The 22,346-nt window shown below is 49.0% G+C and overlaps 1 protein-coding gene across 5 annotated transcripts in view; it reads left to right on the top strand.

Annotated features, from left to right (window-relative positions):
• The window catches only part of LOC118232866 (collagen alpha-1(XVI) chain-like), a 54,398-nt gene that overhangs the window by 12,826 nt on the left and 19,226 nt on the right, over nt 1-22,346 (top strand). For 2 of the 5 annotated variants that reach the window (XM_035428055.1, XM_035428066.1), the window contains exons 9-39: nt 1,256-1,318; nt 1,631-1,666; nt 1,847-1,909; nt 2,154-2,195; nt 2,845-2,907; nt 3,217-3,261; nt 3,675-3,761; nt 4,856-4,894; nt 5,466-5,510; nt 5,715-5,750; nt 5,905-5,997; nt 9,347-9,382; nt 10,640-10,675; nt 11,073-11,150; nt 11,632-11,667; nt 11,770-11,814; nt 13,316-13,351; nt 13,815-13,859; nt 14,642-14,695; nt 14,783-14,902; nt 15,720-15,755; nt 15,853-15,960; nt 16,635-16,757; nt 17,518-17,571; nt 18,270-18,311; nt 18,541-18,576; nt 18,744-18,797; nt 20,918-20,986; nt 21,741-21,794; nt 21,960-21,986; nt 22,170-22,226. In XM_035428055.1, coding sequence (XP_035283946.1) covers nt 1,256-1,318; nt 1,631-1,666; nt 1,847-1,909; nt 2,154-2,195; nt 2,845-2,907; nt 3,217-3,261; nt 3,675-3,761; nt 4,856-4,894; nt 5,466-5,510; nt 5,715-5,750; nt 5,905-5,997; nt 9,347-9,382; nt 10,640-10,675; nt 11,073-11,150; nt 11,632-11,667; nt 11,770-11,814; nt 13,316-13,351; nt 13,815-13,859; nt 14,642-14,695; nt 14,783-14,902; nt 15,720-15,755; nt 15,853-15,960; nt 16,635-16,757; nt 17,518-17,571; nt 18,270-18,311; nt 18,541-18,576; nt 18,744-18,797; nt 20,918-20,986; nt 21,741-21,794; nt 21,960-21,986; nt 22,170-22,226 — 1,758 coding nt within the window. The remainder of the gene's footprint in view (nt 1-1,255; nt 1,319-1,630; nt 1,667-1,846; nt 1,910-2,153; nt 2,196-2,844; nt 2,908-3,216; nt 3,262-3,674; nt 3,762-4,855; nt 4,895-5,465; nt 5,511-5,714; nt 5,751-5,904; nt 5,998-9,346; nt 9,383-10,639; nt 10,676-11,072; nt 11,151-11,631; nt 11,668-11,769; nt 11,815-13,315; nt 13,352-13,814; nt 13,860-14,641; nt 14,696-14,782; nt 14,903-15,719; nt 15,756-15,852; nt 15,961-16,634; nt 16,758-17,517; nt 17,572-18,269; nt 18,312-18,540; nt 18,577-18,743; nt 18,798-20,917; nt 20,987-21,740; nt 21,795-21,959; nt 21,987-22,169; nt 22,227-22,346) is intronic. The other 3 variants (XM_035428084.1, XM_035428075.1, XM_035428093.1) reach the window with 3 other exon arrangements.

Raw genomic sequence — 22,346 nt, forward strand, 5'->3', positions numbered from 1 at the left:
TCATTGGCTGACTCCTGAGCTTGCTTCTTACAGTTTCAAATTTTTTTAAAACTCTTTTGCAACTTATTTTGCAGTTATTTTGCAGGCTAATGTCACCCAAATAGATCTATGCTCCAATAAAAAGGTCTGAAGTGTGTGTGTGTGTATCAGGTGGAAATGGTGTTGCATTGTTTGTGTAGCAGGTTTAAATGTCTCTGTGTTTGTGTAGCAGGTTTAAACAGTGTGCGATTTTGTAGCAGAATTAAACAGCACTGTGTATGTCTGTGTAGCAGGTTTGAATTTACTTGTGTGTGTTTGCGTAGCAGGGTTATACAGCACTGTGTGTGTTTGTGTGTTTGTGTAGCAGGTTTTAATTTACTCGTGTGTGTTTGTGTAGCAGAGTTATACAGCGCTGTGTGTGTTAGTGTGTAAAGCTGGCAGTATACTCAGTAAGAAGAAAGAACTTCAGGATTGAGAACCATCGGCGAACATGTCCACGAACACTGTTGTCGGTATACTCAGTGAGAACACCGCACCGTTTGATGTCACTCCACGCCGCTGGGGCGTGAATAATTACAAATAATTACGAGGCAGCTATTAACTGGGGCTGGAATCTTGCCCAGACCTCCGTCTCTCGGCTACACCATGGTTGTATAAAGAGAAGGGCTACGTGAGATCACAACACAAAACAAAAAGTTAAAAGTGTTTAAAGTGGCTTTAGTTTATCTAGCTGTGCAAAAGAAGAAATAAAGGCGAAGGAGATGGTACGTTCGGCCTCTAAATCAGAGTAGGACGGAGAATGGAGAGTTTTGTCTGTACATTCGGCAAATCCGGAGTTTAGACGAGGGGGTCCACTTTCTCTTATTTCCGAATGTGTGCTAGGCATTTTTATGACTTGCTGAAACGAGTAGCACCATTCATCAAACATGCGGGAACTCACAGAATTCCCAGCTCTACAGAAGAGAGATTGGCGCTGACTCTCCGTACATTAGCATGTGAAGTCTGCCCTCTGAACTCTCAACCGTGACGTAACCAACCATGTGATATTTGGACCAATAGCTGAGAGGGGGAGATCAGAGAACAAGAAAGAAGTTTTCCAAAAGTTCTCCCTGGAGGCCATCGCACACTGCACCGTACAAACACACAACACCGCATCTTTTTGTTCTTCAGTTGTTCTCATTGCTTCGTTTTGCTAAAAATGTTATACTTCTTACAAAGTATACTGCCTGCTTAAGGCTGTTTGTGTAACGGGTTGCAATGTGTGTTTGTATGACAGGTTGAAGGGGGTAATCTGGGAAACGCAGGACTTTCTGCCTTTAAAGGGGAGAAGGGAGATCCGGTGAGTAGGGTGTCTTTGCATCTCGAACATGCAAAAGGAGATTATTCCATCAGACAGGAGCTCTGCACGAGATGGCTGTACCTCCCATTGTAATTTTAGATATACTTGGAATTTCCAAATAGCCTGTATCTTGTAAGTGAACCAAACCATTTAAACCCCTGTGTTAGGAGTAGAATGTCATGGTCAAGTCTAAATTTAACAGGCAGCCAGGGAAGAGATGTGAGTACTGGAGTGGTGTGTAGAATAGTGTGATGTGTGTGACTGGTTCTGTATAAATGAATGAAATGAACCTGTGTTATTATTTTGTCCCAGGGGCTGGGCTGTGCTGGATCGAGATTCCCAAGCTCAGTAAGTATAGTTTGGTCAGTTTTGTTGATTTCTGTACAGGGACTTTGGTCTGGTCTGTGTTGTGTGCTTGAGGCAGCACTGATGTTGTGTTCTGATTGGCTGTGTGTTACACTGATTATGTGCTCTGATTGGCTGTGTGTTACACTGATTATGTGTTCTGATTGGCTGTGTGTATTGTAGTGCTCAGAGGGACCCCGGGGAGAGACGGGCCAGAAGGGAGAGCCGGGGGAGGCAAACGTGGCGGTGAGTTTATGGGCGTGGTCGGAGGGCGTAGCAGTGAGTTTATGGGCGTGGTCGGAGGGCGTGGCGGTGAGTTTATGGACGTGGTCGGAGGGCGTGGCGGTGAGTTTATGGGCGTGGTTGGAGGGCGTGGCGGTGAGTTTATGGGCGTGGTCGGAGGGCGTGCCCCCCCCCCATCCTATCAGTCCTCTGTCTGACTCTTTTAGGCGTCAGTTTCTCAGCGTGTTTATTTTTGTTTGTTTGTCAGGGAGAGCTTCATAACTGGGGCACCTGGGCCCTGAAACTTAAGGTGAGTCATTAGTCTGTCTGTCAGCCTGTCTATCTGTCAGCCTGTCTGTCTGTCTGTCTGTCTGTCTGTCTGTCAGCCTGTCTGTCTGTCTATCTGTCAGCCTGTCTGTCTGTCTATCTGTCAGCCCGTCTGCCGTTCTGTCTGTCTATGTGTCTGTCAGCCTGTCTGCCTGTCTGTCTGTTTGTCTGTCTGTGTCTGTCTGTCTGTCTGTCTGTCAGCCTGTCTGTCTATCTGTCTGTCTGTCAGCCTGTCTGTCTGTCTATCTGTCAGCCTGTCTGTCTGTCTGTCTGTCTATGTGTCTGTCAGCCTGTCTGTCTGTCTATCTGTCAGCCTGTCTGCCTGTCTATCTGTCTATCTGTCAGCCTGTCTGTCTGTCTATCTGTCAGCCCATCTGCCGTTCTGTCTGTCTATGTGTCTGTCAGCCTGTCTGCCTGTCTGTCTGTTTGTCTGTCTGTCTGCCTGTCTGTCTGTCTGTCTATCTGTCAGCCCATCTGCCGTTCTGTCTGTCTATGTGTCTGTCAGCCTGTCTGCCTGTCTGTCTGTTTGTCTGTCTGTGTCTGTCTGTCTGCGCTCACATTTTTAGACCTCTCTGTTTATCTTCTCTTTCCTCACTCTCTCTCTCTCTCTCTTGCTCTCTCTGTCTTTGCAGGGGTCTAAAGGTGACAAAGGAGCCAGAGGTCTTCCTGGTGTCAAAGGGGTCCCAGGAAAAGCCGTGAGTAGCAGTATCAGCTATGTTCTGATTGGCTGTCAGTCAGCACGTACTGTCCAGCTGTCTTTTGATTGGCTGTAAATCAATTGGTATTGTACAGCTGTGCTCTGATTGGCCACCAGTCTTTAGGTTTATAGTAGCATTCCCATTGGCCTTCAGCTCTTACGTAGTGGGCAGCAATGATCCAATCAGCTGCTACTTCTTAAATTAGTTCATATTTATTTAGAAATTCAATTTTAATTACAGAATATTTTTTCCCCCCCCCCCCCCACCCCCCCCCCCCCCTCTCTCTCTCTCTCTCTCTCTCTCCAGGGTGCAGAAGGCTCATTCTGTGTTGTCGGGCCCAAAGGCCTGAAGGTCAGTATCAGGTTTATAAAAGAACACATCCCAAATGCTGAGCTCCCCAGCTCTCTCTACCTGTGTGTTCCACTGTGTTTACCTGAGTCTCCAGGTGTGTATGCATGTGTGTGTCCAGGTGTGTATGCCTAAGTCTCCAGGTACATACAGTATGTATGTGTGTGTCCAGGTGTGTGTACCTGAGTCTCCAGGTGTGTATGCATGTGTGTGTCCAGGCGTGTATGCCTAAGTCTCCAGGTACATACAGTATGTATGTGTGTGTCCAGGTGTGTGTACCTGAGTCTCTGAGTGCATGTGTTTGTGTGTGTCCAGGTGTGTGTACCTGAGTCTCCAGGTGTGTATGCATGTGTGTGTCCAGGTGTGTGTACCTGAGCACATATGGATATGTCCTGTGAATCTTTCCCTCTTTGCAGGGGTCCACAGGTGCGGTTGGGCGGGAGGGGAAACCAGGTTTACCTGGACGTCCTGGAAAACCTGGGATCGGGATACCAGGTCCCCCTGTGAGTACCAGTCTGACCTTCAAATTCAGCAGTCACTCAGTACCACGCTAACCCAAAACTCAACACTCCATGAGTACCACACTAACCCAAAACTCAACACCCCCTGAGTACCACGCTAACCCAAAACTCAACACCCCCTGAGTACCACACTCACCCCAAAACTCAACACTCCATGAGTACCACACTCACCCCAAAACTCAACACCCCCTGAATACCACACTAACCCCAAAACTCAACACCCCCTGAGTACCACACTCACCCCAAAACTCAACACCCCCTGAGTACCACACTCACCCCAAAACTCAACACCCCCTGAGTACCACACTCACCCCAAAACTCAACACCCCCTGAGTACCACACTCACCCAAAAACTCAACACCCCCTGAGTACCACACTAACCCCAAAACTCAACACTCCATGAGTACCACACTAACCCCAAAACTCAACACCCCCTGAGTACCACACTCACCCCAAAACTCAACACCCCCTGAGTACCACACTAACCCAAAACTCAACACCCCCTGAGTACCACACTCACCCCAAAACTCAACACCCCCTGAGTACCACACTCACCCCAAAACTCAACACCCCCTGAGTACCACACTAACCCCAAAACTCAACACTCCATGAGTACCACACTCACCCCAAAACTCAACACCCCCTGAGTACCACACTCACCCCAAGACTCAACACCCCCTGAGTACCACACTAACCCAAAACTCAACACCCCCTGAGTACCACACTCACCCCAAAACTCAACACCCCCTGAGTACCACACTCACCCCAAAACTCAACACCCCCTGAGTACCACACTAACCCAAAACTCAACACCCCCTGAGTACCACACTAACCCCAAAACTCAACACTCCCTGAATACCACACTCACCCCAAAACTCAACACCCCCTGAATACCACACTAACCCAAATCTCAACAGTCTGCGCTAACACAGAAAGGAACCTCTGTCTCTCTCTTTCACTCATAATGGATCACTGTGTCTGACACTGTGAGTCTTTCAGGACCAGGAGGGAGTGGGAGGGGTTTGTGATGAGAGCCAATGAGATGCCTCATTAACAGAGCCCTGTTCTGTTCTCAGGGGAAGCCTGGAGGACCCCCCGGAACCAAAGGGGCCAAGGTATGGGGGGGGGGGGGGCGGGGAGGAGGGGATCTCCTTGCGCAGGGTTGCCAGATTTTAGAATCCAGAACCACTTTGGGGCCAAACAGAAGTCCTTCTCCAAGGCCAATATAAATTAAGTGTTATGTGTGCTTCTTGGAGAACTGCTAGAGTGTTCAGAGTTGCCTTTCATGACTATTAAGTTTTATATTTATGTTTGCATTGACATTTAGTTATTTTGCCAGCAGCCATACCACCACGCACTCTGCTCCTGCCGACTGGCTGAAGCTAAGCAGGTGTGGGCTTGGTTAGTACTTGGATGGGAGACCACCAGGGAATACTGAGTTGCTGCTGGAAGTTGTGTTGGTGGGCCAGCAGGGGGCAATCTTCCCTCTGGTCAAATAAAAACCCCAATGCCCCAGTGCAGTGACGGGGACACTGTGCTGTAGGAGATGCCGTCTTTCGGATGAGACGTTAAACCGAGGTCCTGACTCACTGTGGTCATTAAAGTATTTGTTATTTGGGGAGTATTTGTCATTTGGCTTTGTTATATAGAGTAATTGTTGCCATGGTGACACACTCTCTTCTGCAGGGGGATTCTGGGACTCCTGGCACAGATGGTAACCCTGGAGACCCTGTGAGTGCTGTGATCTCATTGTGACCTCACACATTAAATTATTTCATCTGCTTGTGATATTGTGCTGACATGACATAATAGTGGAATGACATCATTAGCTCATGACATCGCATCGCATTTCCTAGAAGTCAGAGAGGTGGAGATTGACATAGTGAGGTTGGTAGATTGTGATTGTGTGTGTGTGTGTGTGTGTGTGTGTTCTAGGGACCCCAAGGCCCAGCTGGGGATCAGGGTCTGAAGGTGAGTCCCATGCAGTCACACTGTAGCTCTCCATCCACCCCCATACCTCTGTTTCTGTGTCTTTGGGTTTGGCCATTTCATGTGTGTGTGTGCGTGTGTGTGTCTGTCTGTCTGTCTGTCTGTCGGTCTGCGTCTGTGTTGATCTGTGTTTTAGGGAGACCCCTGTGAGCCATGTCCAGTGCTGGTTCCAGATTTGGGGCCCAAAGGGGAGCGTGGGGCCCCGGGACTGGGAGAACAGGGCCCCCCGGTGAGTGTGCGTTACGATGGCTGGATTTCACAGAGGAGCAGAACAGTACTGATTTACTGTGATAAATAATAACCTCATAGCCAGGCAGCAACAGCGAGAGCCTTCCACCAAACAATGTGCACAAGAACACACACACACACACACACACACAGACAAACACACACACACACACACACACACACACAGACACACACAGACACACACACAGACACACACAGACACACACACAGACACACACACAGACACACACACACACACACACACACACACACACAGACACATGCATATGACCAAACACACACACACAGACACAGACACATGCATATGACCAAACACACACACACACACACACAGACACATACATATGACCAAACACACACACACACCAAATCCAACACAGTCAGCTGTTTCTCTCCTGTTCTGCCTGAGCAGGCTCCTTACAGCTGTTGGCTCTGTTCCCTTGGCGATAGCGTGTGCCAGTAGTCTTAGAGTAGCTCTGTCCCCATGGCGATAGTGTGTGCCAGTAGGCTCAGAGTAGCTCTGTTCCCATGGTGATAGTGTAGGCCCATATGCGTAGAGTAGCTCTGTTCCCATGGCGATAGTGTAGGCCCATAAGCTTAGAGAAGCACTGTTCCCATGGCGATTGTGTAGGCCAGTAGGCTTAGAGTAGCTCTGTTCCCATGGCGATAGCGTGTGATAGTAGGCTTAGAGTAGCTGTGTCCCCGTGGCGATAGTGTGTGACAGTAGGCTTAGAGTAGCTCTGTCCCCATGGCGATAGCGTGTGACAGTAGGCTTAGAGTAGCTCTGTTCCCATGGCGATAGCGTGTGATAGTAGGCTTAGAGTAGCTCTGTTCCCATGGCGATAGTGTGTGACAGTAAGCTTAGAGTAGCTCTGTCCCCATGGCGATAGTGTGTGACAGTAGGCTTAGAGTAGCTCTGTCCCCATGGCGATAGTGTGTGACAGTAGGCTTAGAGTAGCTCTGTCCCCATGGCGATAGTGTGTGACAGTAGGCTTAGAGTAGCTCTGTCCCCATGGCGATAGTGTGTGACAGTAGGCTTAGAGTAGCTCTGTTCCCATGGCGATAGTGTGTGACAGTAGGCTTAGAGTAGCTCTGTCCCCATGGCGATAGCATGTGACAGTAGGCTTAGAGTAGCTCTGTTCCCATGGCGATAGTGTGTGATAGTAGGCTTAGAGTAGCTCTGTCCCCATGGCGATAGTGTGTGACAGTAGGCTTAGAGTAGCTCTGTTCCCATGGCGATAGTGTGTGACAGTAGGCTTAGAGTAGCTCTGTCCCCATGGCGATAGTGTGTGACAGTAGGCTTAGAGTAGCTCTGTCCCCATGGCGATAGTGTGTGACAGTAGGCTCAGAGTAGCTCTGTTCCCATGGCGATAGCGTGTGCCAGTGTAAGCGGTCTCCCCGCTGTGCAGCTGACAGCTGTGACTCCCGAAGCTTGTGTTCCCCTTGCGTTCCCCAACTCTCACAGAGAGGCCTGAGTAAACTGTGACTGTGGGGGGCGTCCCGCACAGCCTCTCCGCTTTAACAAAGCCTCAAACAGAAACATGTGTACAAACCTGCTCTCTGCCCTCCTCCCTAAACATTACACAAGCAGCTCGTTGGGGCAGAGCGCTGCCACGGCAGCACGCAGGCAGAATTACTCAGCGCGCGGCTTGGAAGAGTCGAGCGGCCCAACAAGCTGCTTCAGGCGTGCGCTTTAACAGCGGTTACCAGAATGCCTTTTATCGGTTGCATCAGTGCGCTGAGATACGCACTGGAGTGAGCAGCTGGTTCCAGCATGTCTGTTTCCTCATCTTTAAGGAGAGGCCTCATTAATGGGATGGAGTGCTGGAAAGTTACACAAACAATAATTATTATAAATGTAAAACACGTGAAACTACTGCAGTGGTGCTGTGTGGGTTTGGCAGGGGTGGGGGGTGGGAGAAGGGTGGGGTGGTGTTGTCTGGAGGGGGGGGGGGGGTCTGGGTTGATCATGTTTGTTTATGGAAAGTGCAGTTGGTCCTGTTAATCTGTGGACGAGGCAGGGGGCCGGGGGCAGGGGCAGGGTGGGGGGCAGGGGCAGAGTGGGGGGCTGGTGTTGGTTGGTGGCGGGGGGGGGGGGGGGGGGGGGGGGGGGGGGGGCTTAAGAGGATGGAAGGTCTCAGGGCTCTGGGGTTCCTGGCCCTCTCTCAGAAACCTTCACCATTTATTATAATAACTTTGCTCTGCAGCTGTTCAGAACTGATCTGCGTCATTCTACTGTGCAGCGACACTGGGCTCTGATCAGCTCTCACCAGAGCGCCAAGTGCTTCATAAAACTCCCCGCAGGACTCTTACCCAGCTGTGTGTGTGTGTGTGCGCGTGCGCATGTGTGTGTGTGTGTGAGTGTGTGTGCGCGTGTGTGTGGGTGAGTCTGAATGTGTGTGTGAGTGTACGTGTGTGTGAGTGGATGTGTGTGTGTGAGTGTGCGTGTGTGTGTGAGTGGGTGAGTCTGAATGTGTGTGTGAGTGTACGTGTGTGTGTGAGTGGATGTGTGTGTGTGAGTGTGCGTGTGTGTGTGAGTGGGTGAGTCTGAATTTGTGTGTGAGTGGGTGAGTCTGAATGTGTGTGTGTGTGTGAATGGGTGAGTCTGAATGTGTGTGTGAGTGTACATGTGTGTGTGAGTGGATGTGTGTGTGTGAGTGTGCGTGTGTGTGTGAGTGGGTGAGTCTGAATGTGTGTGTGAGTATGTGTGTGTGTGTATTTGTGTGTGTGAGTGTGTGTGTGTGTGTGTGCGTGTGAGTGCATGAGAGTCTGAGTGTGTGTGTGTGCGTGTCTGTGTATTTGTGTGTGTGAGTATGTATGTGTGAGTCTGAATGTGAGTCTTCAGTGCGGGTGTGTGTGAGTCTGAGTGTGTGTGTGTGAGTGGGTGAGTCTGAATGTGTGTGTGAGTATGTGTGTGTGTGTATTTGTGTGTGTGAGTGTGTGTGTGTGTGAGTATGTGTGTGTGTGTGTGTGTGTGTGTGGGTGAGTCTGAATGTGTGTGAGTGTGTGTGTGTGTGTGGGTGAGTCTGAATGTGTGTGTGAGTATGTGTGTGTGCCGTTCTTAAAGCCAGTGTAGCGTGCATTGCAGGAGTGTTAAATTCGACAGGAAGCTGAAGAGCTGCACAGGCACACTGCTGAGTGCTGAGTCTGGCGGTCTGTAGAAGGTCGTTCCCTTGTCATGTTTCATTAGTGACGGTGCTGTAAATGCTCCTTAGTGCTGTACTGAGCTGCCAGTTCAAGTCTGCTGTGTTCCTTTTCCTTGAGATAAATTTGTCTTCTACATTCTCTCTGTGTGTCTTTCTCTCTCTCTGTCTCTCTCTGTCTCTCAGGGTCCTCAGGGTGTGAATGGGACATCAGGCCCTAAGGTAGGTGCAGGTACCTGCTGTGTAAATGTCGGTGTGGTCTCCTCCAGGTATCAGGCACCACCTTATTTCACCTGTACAGTTAGCACAGGTTAATATGAGAGCACCTGTGCGGTTAGCGCAGGTTAATATGAGAGCACCTGTGCGGTTAGCGCAGGTTAATATGAGAGCACCTGTGCGGTTAGCGCAGGTTAATATGAGAGCACCTGTGCGGTTAGCGCAGGTTAATATGAGAGCACCTGTGCGGTTAGCGCAGGTTAATATGAGAGCACCTGTGCGGTTAGCGCAGGTTAATATGAGAGCACCTGTGCGGTTAGCGCAGGTTAATATGAGAGCACCTGTGCGGTTAGCGCAGGTTAATATGAGAGCACCTGTACAGTTAGCACATGGTAATAATAGTCTCTGCTGGGCTGTTCTATGCTGGTTCTGTAGGGAACAGTCTCTGCTGGGCTGTTCTGTGCTGGTTCTGAAGAGAACAGTCTCTCTCTGCTGGGCTGTTCTATGCTGGTTCTGTAGGGAACAGTCTCTGCTGGGCTGTTCTGTGCTGGTTCTGAAGAGAACAGTCTCTCTCTGCTGGGCTGTTCTATGCTGGTTCTGTAGGGAACAGTCTCTGCTGGGCTGTTCTGTGCTGGTTCTGAAGAGAACAGTCTCTCTCTGCTGGGCTGTTCTGTGCTGGTTCTGTAGAGAACAGTCTCTCTCTGCTGGGCTGTTCTGTGCTGGTTCTGAAGAGAACAGTCTCTCTCTGGTGGGCTGTTCTATGCTGGTTCTGTATGGAACAGTCTCTGCTGGGCTGTTCTGTGCTGGTTCTGAAGAGAACAGTCTCTCTCTGCTGGGCTGTTCTGGGCTGGTTCTGTAGGGAACAGTCTCTCTCTGCTGGGCTGTCCTGTGCTGGTTCTGAAGAGAGCAGTCTCTCTCTGGTGGGCTGTTCTATGCTGGTTCTGTATGGAACAGTATCTGCTGGGCTGTTCTGTGCTGGTTCTGAAGAGAACAGTCTCTCTCTGTTGGGCTGTTCTGGGCTGGTTCTGTAGGGAACAGTCTCTCTCTGTTGGGCTGTCCTGTGCTGGTTCTTAAGAGAACAGTCTCTCTCTGTTGGGCTGTTCTGTGCTGGTTCTGTAGGGAACAGTCTCTCTTTCCTGGGCTGTTCTGCACTGGTTCTGTAGGGAGCAGTCTCTTCCTATTGGGCTGTTCTATGGCGGTTCTGTAGAGATTAGTCTCTCTCTCTGCTTTAAGTCATTTGATTTATAGTTTTTCCATTTACAGGGAGAACCAGGGTCAGATGGATCCAAAGGTGAAAAGGTCAGTTTATCATCCTCTGTCTCTGTGATTGGCTGCTTGACCTGTCTCATTGTACACTGTGTCTCTATGATTGGCTGCTTGACCTGTCTCATTGTACACAGTGTCTCTGTGATTGGCTGCTTGACCTGTCTCATTATACACTGTGTCTCTGTGATTGGCTGCTTGACCTGTCGCATTGTACACTGTGTATCTGTGATTGGCTACTTGATCTGTCTTATTGTACACTGTGTCTCTATGATTGGCTGCTTGACCTGTCTCATTATATACTGTGTCTCTGTGATTGGCTGCTTGACCTGTCCCATTGTGTCTCTTTGTGATTTGCTGTTTTCTGCCCGTGGATGCATTATTACCCCTGTGGAGGTGTGTTTATCCTTGTTTTTACCCCATGTGTCTGTAGGGGGAGCCGTGCACAGAGCCAGATGGGGTGAAGCCTAACCCTATGCAGGATGCCAGGAAGGGGCAGAAGGGAGAGACGGTGAGTTACTGCCCCCTGCTGGAGGAGTGTGTGTGTGTGTGTGTGTGTGGGAGAGAGAACGTGTGCGTGTGTGTATGTGTGTGTGTGGGGGGGAGAGAGAGAGAGAGAGAGAGAGTGTGTGAGAAAGAGTGTGTGTGTGTGTGAGAGAGAGAACGTGTGTGTGTGTGTGTGTGTGTGTGTGTGTGTGTGTGTGTGGGAGAGAGAACGTGTGCGTGTGTGTATGTGTGTGTGTGGGGGAGAGAGAGAGAGCGAGAGAGAGAGAGTGTGTGTGAGAAAGAGTGTGTGTGTGTGTGTGTGTGTGAGAGAGAGAACGTGTGTGTGTGTGTGTGTGTGTGGGAGAGAGAACATGTGTGTGTGTATGTGTGTGTGTGTGGGAGAGAGAGAGAGAGAGAGAAGGTGTGTGTGTGAGAAAGAGTGTGTGTGTGTGTGTGTGTGAGTGTAGGTGTGTGTGTGCTCATGGTTTGTGTTTCTCTGCTTGCAGGGAGATCCAGGTGTGTGTGCGCCTAAAGGAGACAGAGTGAGTCCCCTCTGCTTGCCCTTACCCTCCACACATGAGCTCTGTAAGGTGTGACTGACAGGTGTCTGCAGGTGTGACTGACAGCTATCTGTCTCTGCACAGGGAGAGCCTGGGCCAGCAGGCCCGAAGGGGGTCGAAGGTCAGAAGGTGAGTCATGGCAACAGGCTTGCAGGAGTGCTGGCAGAGTCATGTGGACCAAACAAACAGCTTAAATTATCTGTTTCATGGTGCTTAGCAGAATGCATTACATCAATGAACTGAGAGGGTTTCCAGTGCTTTCATTTACACAGACAAGCATCATAATTATAAATAAATAAATAAATAAATAAATAAATGGGAGGGTGGGATATCATCATGGGGGGTTTACTGGGGGACGGAGGGTGTGTATGCTGTGTCTTCTGAGAGGGGGCGTGTCTTCAGGGGGTGCATGTCGTCAGAGAGGGGGTGTGTCTTTAGACAGAGGGTGTGTCTTCAGAGAGGGGGCGTGTCTTTAGACAGAGGGTGTGTCTTTAGACAGAGGGTGCGTCTTCAGAGAGGGGGCGTGTCTTTAGACAGAGGGTGTGTCTTCAGAGAGGGGGCGTGTCTTCAGACAGAGGGTGTGTCTTCAGAGAGAGGGTGTGTCTTTAGAGAGGGGGCGTGTCTTCAGACAGAGGGTGTGTCTTCAGAGAGGGGGCGTGTCTTCAGAGAGAGGGTGTGTCTTTAGAGAGGGGGCGTGTCTTCAGACAGAGGGTGTGTCTTCAGAGAGAGGGCGTGTCTTTAGAGAGGGGGCGTGTCTTCAGAGAGGGGGCGTGTCTTCAGAGAGGGGGTGTGTCTTTAGACAAAGGGTGTGTCTTCAGAGAGGGGGTGTGTTTTCAGAGAGGGGGCCGTGTCTTCAGAGAGGGGGCGTGTCTTTAGACAGAAGGTGTGTCTTCAGAGAGGGGGCGTGTCTTCAGAGAGGGGGTGTGTCTTTAGACAGAGGGTGTGTCTTCAGAGAGGGGGGCGTGTCTTCAGAGAGGGGGCGTGTCTTTAGACAGAAGGTGTGTCTTCAGAGAGGGGGTGTGTCTTTAGACAGAGGGTGTGTCTTCAGAGAGAGGGCGTGTCTTTAGAGAGGGGGCGTGTCTTCAGAGAGGGGGTGTGTCTTTAGACAGAGGGTATGTCTTCAGAGAGGGGGTGTGTTTTCAGAGAGGGGGGCGTGTCTTTAGACAGAAGGTGTGTCTTCAGAGAGGGGGCGTGTCTTCAGAGAGGGGGTGTGTCTTTAGACAGAGGGTGTGTCTTCAGAGAGGGGGCGTGTCTTCAGAGAGGGGGTGTGTCTTTAGACAGAGGGTGTGTCTTCAGAGAGGGGGGCGTGTCTTCAGAGAGGGGGTGTGTCTTTAGACAGAGGGTGTGTCTTCAGAGAGGGGGCGTGTCTTCAGAGAGGGGGCATGTCTTCAGAGAGGGGGCGTGTCTTCAGAGAGAGGGAGGCGTGTCTTCTGAGTGAGAGGGTCTGTCTTCTGAGTGAGGGGGGCGTGTCTTTAGGTAGATTATGTGAGCAGGGTTGATGAGCCTGGTGCAGTTTGAGATGGGCTCCTGTCTGCAGGGGCAGTCTCCAGGCCAGCAGTGCTGCACGGTCAGTCATGTGATTGATGTTCTCAGAGCTCTGATGCTCTTGTGATCTGTGTCTGCTCTTCAGGGTACTCCTGGTCCCAGGGGTGCGGGGGGCAGGTTGGTGAGTGTGGCACAGATACACATGAACCCACAGAAAGATCTCTGTGTGTACGCGTGTGTGCATGTATGTGTGTGTGCATGTGCGTGTATGTGTCTATGTATAGTAAGTATGTGTATAGTAAATGTGTGTGTGTGTGGTAATCTAAGTGTGTGTATGTGTTTGTGTGTGTGTGTGTGTGTCTCTGTGTGTGTACAGGTGTGTGTATGTATAGTAAGTATGTGTATGGTTAATGTGTGTGTGTGTTTGTGTGTGTGGTAAGCATGTGTATACTAAGCGTGTTTGTGTGTGTGTGTGTGTCTGTGTGGGTCTCTGTGTGTGTACGGGTATGTGTATGTGTAGTAAGTATGTGTATGTTAAATGTGTGTGTGTGTGTGGTAAGCATGTGTATACTAAGCGTGTTTGTGTGTGTGTGTGTGTGTTCAACACTACTGCTGAAATTACTGCTTCATGACCTATTTTCCAGGGACCAAGGGGGCCGCGTGGTGAGAATGGAACAGTGGGGCCCAAGGTGAGGGAGAGCCGGCTCTGGAGCGGCCCTCAGCCCTCAGCCTCTCCTGCGCTTCTGAGTCATTACCTCACCTCACATTCCCTCACATTACCTCACTTTACCTCACCTCACATTCCCTCACCTCACATTCCCTCATCCAGACTGACCCTCATCCAGACTGACCTACCCTGCAGCACAACCCTCAGGGCATTCAGCTGAACGATGTGAGTGTGTGGAGATCGCAGCATCACAGATGCGCTGAACTGTGGGTTTTCAGCACTGCCAGGGTAGGGTGTGCTGGAGGAGGTCTAACCCGGGAGTCGGAGCACTCTTTAAGAGAGAGTGTTCTAGAAGGCTGTGACAGAGGATGGCGCTGTTCTAGCGTGTCACTGAGCGGATAGTGGCAGAGGACTTGCGAGTGGAATTTGGAATGTGTTCTAGAATTCTGAGCAGAGAATGCTGGAGAAGGACACTGGAGAGCCTTCTTTCAGACAGGACCTTTGCAGACAGACATGCACGGACACACACACACACACATAGATACGTACACACAAACACACGCACACACACACATAGATACGTACACACACACTGCTCAGTTTCCTTACAGTCTCACAGTTCCATTCAGCAACAACTTCAAAACAGTGGTCAATTTTCAAACTGTGGTTAGCATATTCATTTATAGTTTTCCATAACAATAGTTCAGGAGTTGGTTGAGCCAAACATGGCCATGCCAGGCATGCGTGACCTGGTGGGGGTTTGGTCATGTGACCTGTGATGTCAGACTGTGCTGTGTCTCGCAGGGTGACGTTGGGCAGCCAGGCCTGGAGGGGGCAGCAGGGAGCAGGGGGCAAAAGGTGAGAACAGTGCGGAGGAGTGCGGCTCATTAATACACCATCAGGCCACTGCCCTAATGCTTGTACCCCCCCCCCCCCCCATCCCAGGGTGATCCATGTACTGGGCCTCCGGCTGAGTGGAAGCGTCATGTGATCACCAAGATCCCAGGAACCCCTGGGGAGCCAGGCCCTGCAGGAACCCCTGGAAAGACCATTAAAGGGTCACAGGTGTGTGTTTGAGTGTGTGAGTGTGAGAGTGTGTGAGTGTAGGTGTGTGTGTGTGAGTGTGAGAGTGTGTTTGTGTTTGAGTGTGTGTGTGTTTGTGTTTGAGTGTGTGTGTGTTTGTGTGTTTGTGTTTGAGTGTGTGTGTGTGTGTGTTTGTGTTTGTGTGTGTGTGTGTGTTTGTGTGTAGGTGCGTGTGTGTGTGAGTAGGTGTGTGTGTGTGAATGTGAGAGTGTGTGAGTGTAGGTGTGTGTGTGTGTGTGTGTGTGTTTGTTTGAGTGTCTGTGTGTGTGTGTGAGTGAGTGTGTGTGTGAGTGTGAGAGTGTGTGAGTGTGTGTGTGTGTGTGTGTGTGTGTGTGTGTGAGTGTCTGTGCGTGTGTGTGAGTGAGTGTGTGTGTGTGAGTGTAGGTGAGTGTGTGTGTGAGTGAGAGTGTGTGAGTGTAGATGTGTAGGTGTGTGTGAGTGTGTGTGTGTGAGTGAGAGTGTGTGAGTGTAGATGTGTAGGTGTGTGTGAGTGAGAGTGTGTGAGTGTAGATGTGTAGGTGTGTGTGAGTGTAGGTGTGTGTGAGTGTGTGAGTGAGTGTGTGTGTGTGAGTGTGTGAGTGTAGATGTGTAGGTGTGTGTGTGAGTGAGTGTGTGTGTGAGTGTAGGTGTGTGTGTGTGTGTGTGTGTGTGTGTGTGAGTGAGTGTGAGAGTGTGTGAGTGTAGATGTGTGTGTGAGTGAGTGTGTGTGTGTGAGTGAGTGTGTGTGTGTGTGTGTGAGTGTGAGAGTGTGTGAGTGTAGTTGTGTGTGTGCTCATGGTTTGTGTTTCTCTGATTGCAGGGAGATCCAGGTGTGTCAGGGCCTAAAGGAGACAGAGTGAGTCCCCTCTGCTTGCCCTTACCCTCCACACATGAGCTCTGTGTGACTGGCAGGTGTCCCTCTGCAGGAGTGATTGACAGGTGTGTTTCTCCAGGGTGAACCTGGCCTTCCAGGACCTGAGGGGCCCCCAGCTGCCCCAGGGCCCCCGGGACTGGGTGGAGTGCCAGGGGGCAGAGGACAGGCTGGCCAGAAGGGTCAGAAGGTGTGTGTGTGTGTGTAACGCTGTGTGTGTGTGAGTGTAATGCTGTCTGTGTGTGTGTGTGTGTGTAATGCTGTGTGTGTGTGTGTGTGAGTGTAATGCTGTCTGTGTGTGTGTGTGTGTGTAACGCTGTGTGTGTGTGAGTGTAATGCTGTCTGTGTGTGTGTGTGTGTGTGTGTAACGCTGTGTGTGTGTGAGTGTAATGCTGTCTGTGTGTGTGTGTGTGTGTGTGTAATGCTGTGTGTGTGTGTGTGTGTGAGTGTAATGCTGTCTGTGTGTGTGTGTGTGTGTGTGTGTGTAACGCTGTGTGTGTGTGTGTGTGTGTGTGTGACGCTGTGTGTGTGTGTGTGTGTAACGCTGTGTGTGTGAGTGTAATGCTGTCTGTGTGTGTGTGTGTGTGTGTGTAACGCTGTGTGTGTGTGTGTGTGTGTGTAATGCCGTGTGTGTGTGTGTGTGTGTGTAATGCTGTGTGTGTGTGTGTTTGTGTAACGCTGTGTGTGTGTGTGTGTGTAACGCTGTGTGTGTGTGTGTGTGTGTGTAACGCTGTGTGTGTGTGTGTGTGTGTGAGAGTGTGTGTGTGTGTGTGTGTGTGTGTAATGCTCTGTGTGTGTGAGTGTGTAACGCTGTGTGTGTGTGTGAGTGTGTAACGCTGTGTGTGTGTGTGTGTGTGTTCTCAGGGGGACTCCTGTGGAATCTGTCTATCTAACCTCACGGGGGTTCCAGCTGCAGTGGGATCTCAGGGGCTGAAGGGGGAGATGGGGGAACCTGGCCTCCCCACTCCAGGCCCTCCTGGGGCACATGTGAGTGTCACCCCGCACCCCTCCCCCCAAAACATGACATCACGCACCCCTCCCCCCAAAACATGACATCACACACCCCTCACCCCAAAACATGACATCATGCACCCCTCACCCCAATGCGTGACATCACACACCCCTCACCCCAATGCGTGACATCACACACCCCTCACCCCGAAACATGACATCATGCACCCCTCACCCCAAAACATGACATCACACACCCCTCACCCCGAAACATGACATCACACACCCCTCACCCCGAAACATGACATCATGCACCCCTCACCCCGAAACATGACATCATGCACCCCTCACCCCGAAACATGACATCATGCACTCCTCACCCCAAAACTTGACATTGCCTCATGCCTTGGGTATTAGATGGTGTGGGTGTGCCGCTCCAGGTGAGATGTGGGTAAAGTGTAAGTGTGTGAGAGGCAGTGATGTGTGTATCAGTATGCTTCTGCAAGGCTGTGCTACTGCATGCCGTCTGGGAGACAGCCACCGGTTCAGTGCAGGCCCATTTAATTCATGCTAATTAACATTTCAATCCAGTTATTTTCAGTTTGTAATCTGCTGTGCTATGACTAATTGCATTCCTATTTTTAAATGTATTGCCAATTTAATGATGTCTGACTGTGCTTTCTATTTCCCTCACTCTCCCTCTCTCCCTCCCCCCTCCTTCTCTCTCTCTCTTTCCCTCTTCCTCCCCCCTCTTCCTCTCTCTCTCTCTCTCTCTCTCTCTCTCTCTCTTTGACAGGGTGAGCCTGGTCCTCCTGGCATTGCTGGCTCTCCAGGTGTAAAGGGCAAACAGGTGAGGGTGTGCATGTAACAGGTGAGGGTTTACCTGTGACAGGTGAGGGTGTACCTGGGTAAAGTTTCCCTCATCAACTCTGCAGTGTGTTCAAGTGTTTGTGCATGTTTGTGTGTTTGTGCGTGTGTCTGTGTGTGTGTGTGTTTGTGTGTGTGCATGTGTTTGTGCGTGTGTGTGTGTGTGTGTGTGTGTAGTGTGTGTGAGTGTGTGTTTGTGTGTGTGTGTGTGTGTGTGTGTAGTGTGTGTGAGTGTGTGTGTGTGTTTGTGCGTGTGCATGTGTTTGTGCGTGTGTGTGTGTGTGTGTGTGTTTGTGCGTGTGAGTGTGTGTGTGTTTGTGCGTGTGTGTGAATGTGTGTTTGTGCGTGTGAGTGTGTGTGAGTGTGTGTGTGTGTGTGTGTGTGTGTGGGGATTCTGAAAGGACGGAGTGTAGCACAGTGGGTAAGGAACTGGGCTTGTAACTGAAAAGTTGCAGGTTCGATTCCCGGGTAGGACACTGCCGTTGTACCCTTGAGCAAGGTACTTAACCTGCATTGCTCCAGTATATATCCAGCTGTATAAATGGATACAATGTAAATGCTATGTAAAAGTTGTGTAAGTCGCTCTGGATAAGAGCGTCTGCTAAATGCCTGCAATGTAATGAAAGGAGTTCATGCAGGACAGACGGCTGTTTCAGACCTTGTGTTTATCGCCCTCTGCAGGGTCCAGAAGGAGTTGCAGGCATGGGGATCCCTGGCCCTAAGGTGAGAGGAGGTGGAGGGTAGGGCAGGTCACTCTGACATACTAACAGTTCCCCCAATGCATCATGGGACACACTGGCACAACTTTCACTGAGTGAACTTTCAGCTGTGTTATCTTTGTATCTAAGTGCATTAGACCACAGCTCTAATCTGAATGAACAGAAGTTATGATAGATCTGCATTTTACAATAATCTCTCTCTCTCTCTCTCTCTCTCTCTCTGCCTCTCTCAGGGAGAAGTCGGAACCAAAGGCCTTCCTGGTGATATGGTATGTGTGTGGGTGTGTGTGTGTGTGTGTGCACACATGTGCACACGTGTGTGTGTGTGTGTGTGTCTGTGTGCACGCGTGTGTGTGTGTGTGTGTGTCTGTATGCATGTGTGTGTGTGTGTGTGTCTGCAGCAGTGTGGTTACTAATGCATTATGGATCTCTGCAGGGTCTCCCAGGGGAAAATGGACTTCTTGGTGACCCTGGAGTCAAAGGACAGAAGGTATGCAGGACAAAGGAATGCGGAGTCCCACAGGGATCAGTACTGGGTCCTCTGCTTTTCCTCGTCTGTATAGATATAAATATAAGACCTAGCTGTGGAGATACAAAATTTAAGAATTTAAAGAATTTAAGACAGGAATATTTCATGGGAGGAGTGAAAATAGGTAGTGTTCAATGTGAGATACTTTAGTAAACCAAATAGTAGGAGTAATAGTAGACCAAAGCCAAAGCCAAGACCTATAGGATGCTGGGATGTATTGAAAGAAGTATAGATTCTAAATCACAGGAAGTAATTTTAACATTGTATAATGCACTGGTCAGACCTCACTTGGAGTACTGTGTAAAGTTTTGGGTACTACATTATAAAAAAGATACAGAGACTTTGGAGAAAGTACAAAGAAGGGCAGATAAAACTGGCTAATGGCTTGAAGTTTGTGAGTTATTATATTTCATCATTTCATTGCATTTATTTGGCAGACGCTTTTATTCAAAGTGACGTACAATAAGTGCATACCAAAGGTCATTGAAACAACTACAAAACACAGGTCTGAGAAGGTACAATACTGATTTTGTACAGTTACTCATAACCATGAACACATTATAGGACGGAGTGTAGCACAGTGGGTAAGGAACTGGGCTTGTAACCGAAAGGTCGCAGGTTCGATTCCCGGGTAAGGACACTGCCGTTGTACCCTTGAGCAAGGTACTTAACCTGCATTGCTTCATTATATATCCAGCTGTATAAATGGATACAATGTAAAATGCTATGTAAAAAGTTGTGTGTAAGTCGCGCTGGATAAGAGCGTCTGCTAAATGCCTGTAATGTAATGTAATTAAGTTCAGTTTACGCAGTGAACATTACTCTGACCACACCTATGCTAACTCAACTAGGAGGCATTACAAGCTACTACATCTAGACATTGATACAAGGCACAATACGTGCTGGATGGAGGTACATATAACTTGAGTGACACAGGAGGTACATGTGTAGCATGAAAGAGGGGAATTTAAGTGAAAGAAATGATCTGCGGAGTGATGATGTTTAGTCCAGGTATAGTCTGGAGATGTTGCGGGGATTTAATAGAGGTTTTTAAACTACTTAAAGGTATCAGTAAAATGAGTGACAAAAGATTTCTTAGGCTGAGCTCTGTTAACAGAACAAGGAGCCACAGGCGGAAATTATCCAAGAAAAAATTCCGAACAAATACTGGGAAATTCTTCTTTACTCTGAGAGTTATTAATGCTTGGAGAAGTTTGTCGGAACACGTGGTTGAAGTAACAAGTCTGATGATATTCATGCCCAGACTTTATTCAGTGCTGGATGTTTTATGTTTTTTACTTGGTTGTTTATTTGTTTGACTATTTATTCATTTGACTATTATACATGTGAGTACTGTGGGAGTAGTGTTTGGTGTGTGAGTAGTGTGTGAGTAGTGTGTGAGTATTGTGTGAGTAGTGTGTGAGTAGTGTGTGAGTATTTTGGGAGTAGTGTGGGAGTAGTGTGTACTGTGGGAGTAGTGTGTGAGTATTTTGGGAGTGGTGTGAGAGTAGTGTGAGTATTGTGGGAGTAGTGTGAGGGTAGTGTGTAGTGTGTGAGTACTGTGGGAGTATTGTCTGAGTATTGTGGGAGTATTTTGTTAGTAGTGTGGGAGTATTGTGTACTGTGGGAGTAGTGTGTGAGTATTCTGGGAGTATTCTGGGAGTAGTGTGTATTGTGTGAGTATTTTGGGAGTACTGTGTGAATAGTGTATGAGTACTGTGTGAGTAGTGTGGGAGTACTGTGTGAGTAGTGTGTGAGTATTCTGGGAGTATTCTGGGAGTAGTGTGTATTGTGTGAGTATTTTGGGAGTACTGTGTGAGTAGTGTGGGAGTACTGCGTGAGTAGTGTGTGAGTACTGTGGGAGTATTGTCTGAGTATTGTGGGAGTATTTTGTGAGTAGTGTGTGAGTAGTATGTACTGTGGGAGTAGTGTGTGAGTATTCTGGGAGTAGTGTGGGAGTAATGTGTATTGTGTGAGTAGTGTATGAGTAGTGTGGGAGTATTGTGTGAGTAGTGTGGGAGTACTGTGTGAGTAGTGTGGGAGTATTGTGGGAGTAGTGACTGTGCTTTTTCTCTCTCCAGGGTGAAGAGGGTGAGATGGGACCTCAGGGGCCCCAACGGGTCAGAGTCACAGGACCAGCAGGGCCCCCTGTGAGAATCAACTTTACAGACTGTGTGTGTGTGTGTGTGTGTGTGTGTGATATTATGTGTGTTTATGTGTGTGTGTGTGTGTGTGTGTGTGTGATATTATGTGTGTTTATGTGTGTGTGTGTGTATGTGTGATATTATGTGTGTTTATGTGTGTGTGTGTGTGTGTGATATTATGTGTGTTTATGTGTGTGTGTGTGTGCATGTGTGATATTATGTGTGTTTATGTGTGTGTGTGTGTGTGTGTGTGCATGTGTGATATTATGTGTGTTTATGTGTGTGTGTGTGTGTGTGATATTATGTGTGTTTGTGTGTGTGTGTGTGTGTGGTACTGTGTGTGTGATATTATGTGTGTGTGTGTGTGTGTGTGTGTGTGTGATATTATGTGTTTATGTGTGTGTGTGTGTGATATTATGTGTGTTTATGTGTGTGTGTGTGTGTGTGTGTATGTGTGATATTATGTGTGTTTATGTGTGTGTGTGTGTGTGTGTGCATGTGTGATATGTGTGTTTATGTGTGTGTGTGTGTGTGATATTATGTGTGTTTGTGTGTGTGTGTGTGTGTGTGGTACTGTGTGTGTGATATTATGTGTGTGTGTGTGTGTGTGTGTGTGTGTGCGTGTGTGTGTGATATTATGTGTGTGCGCGTGTTTGTGTGTGTGCAAGTGTGTGGTACTGTGTGTGTGATATTATGTGTGTGTAAATGCTTTACTGTGTGTTTGCATGTGTGTGTCTGATCTGTGGTTCTGCTGTTTCAGGGTGCACACGGCACTCCTGGACTGTCTGGTGTGCCAGGAAAGTCAGGCCAACCGGTGAGCCCCCGCAAACCCCCCCCCCCACCCGACACCTCACCTCCTTACCTGCTCTTTTCAGTCACAAAGTGTGTTTTACAATGAGTGTGTTCTGTGTTTTACAGAGGTGTGTGTGTGTGTATGTGTATTTTGTGTTTTACAGTGTGTGTTCTGTGTTTTTTGTAGGGACAAAATGGGACCAAAGGTGACAAGGTAATCAGCAAGAAACAACAAGTGTGAGAATGAGAGTATTTTAGAGAGAGAGAGAGTGTTTTAGAGTGAGAGAGTGAGAGTATTCAGTGAGAGAGTGAAAGTATTTAGAGGTTGTGGTGTTTTTAGTGAGCTTTTACAGTGGTCTTTTCAGATGCTGGATTGATCAGATTTGTTTTTGCGCAGGGTGATCTGGGAGAGTGTAACTGTCAGCTCACAAACTTCATCAACACAGGAGTACAAGTGAGTTCTGACAGGCAAGAAACACACACACAAAATACAACACAAGCAGACACACACACAAAACACAATCACACATACACACACACGACGCAGTAACGCATAGACACACACACACACAGA

The sequence above is a fragment of the Anguilla anguilla genome, chromosome 1, assembly GCF_013347855.1.
Source record: "Anguilla anguilla isolate fAngAng1 chromosome 1, fAngAng1.pri, whole genome shotgun sequence".
Classification (NCBI taxonomy): Eukaryota; Metazoa; Chordata; class Actinopteri; order Anguilliformes; family Anguillidae; genus Anguilla; species Anguilla anguilla.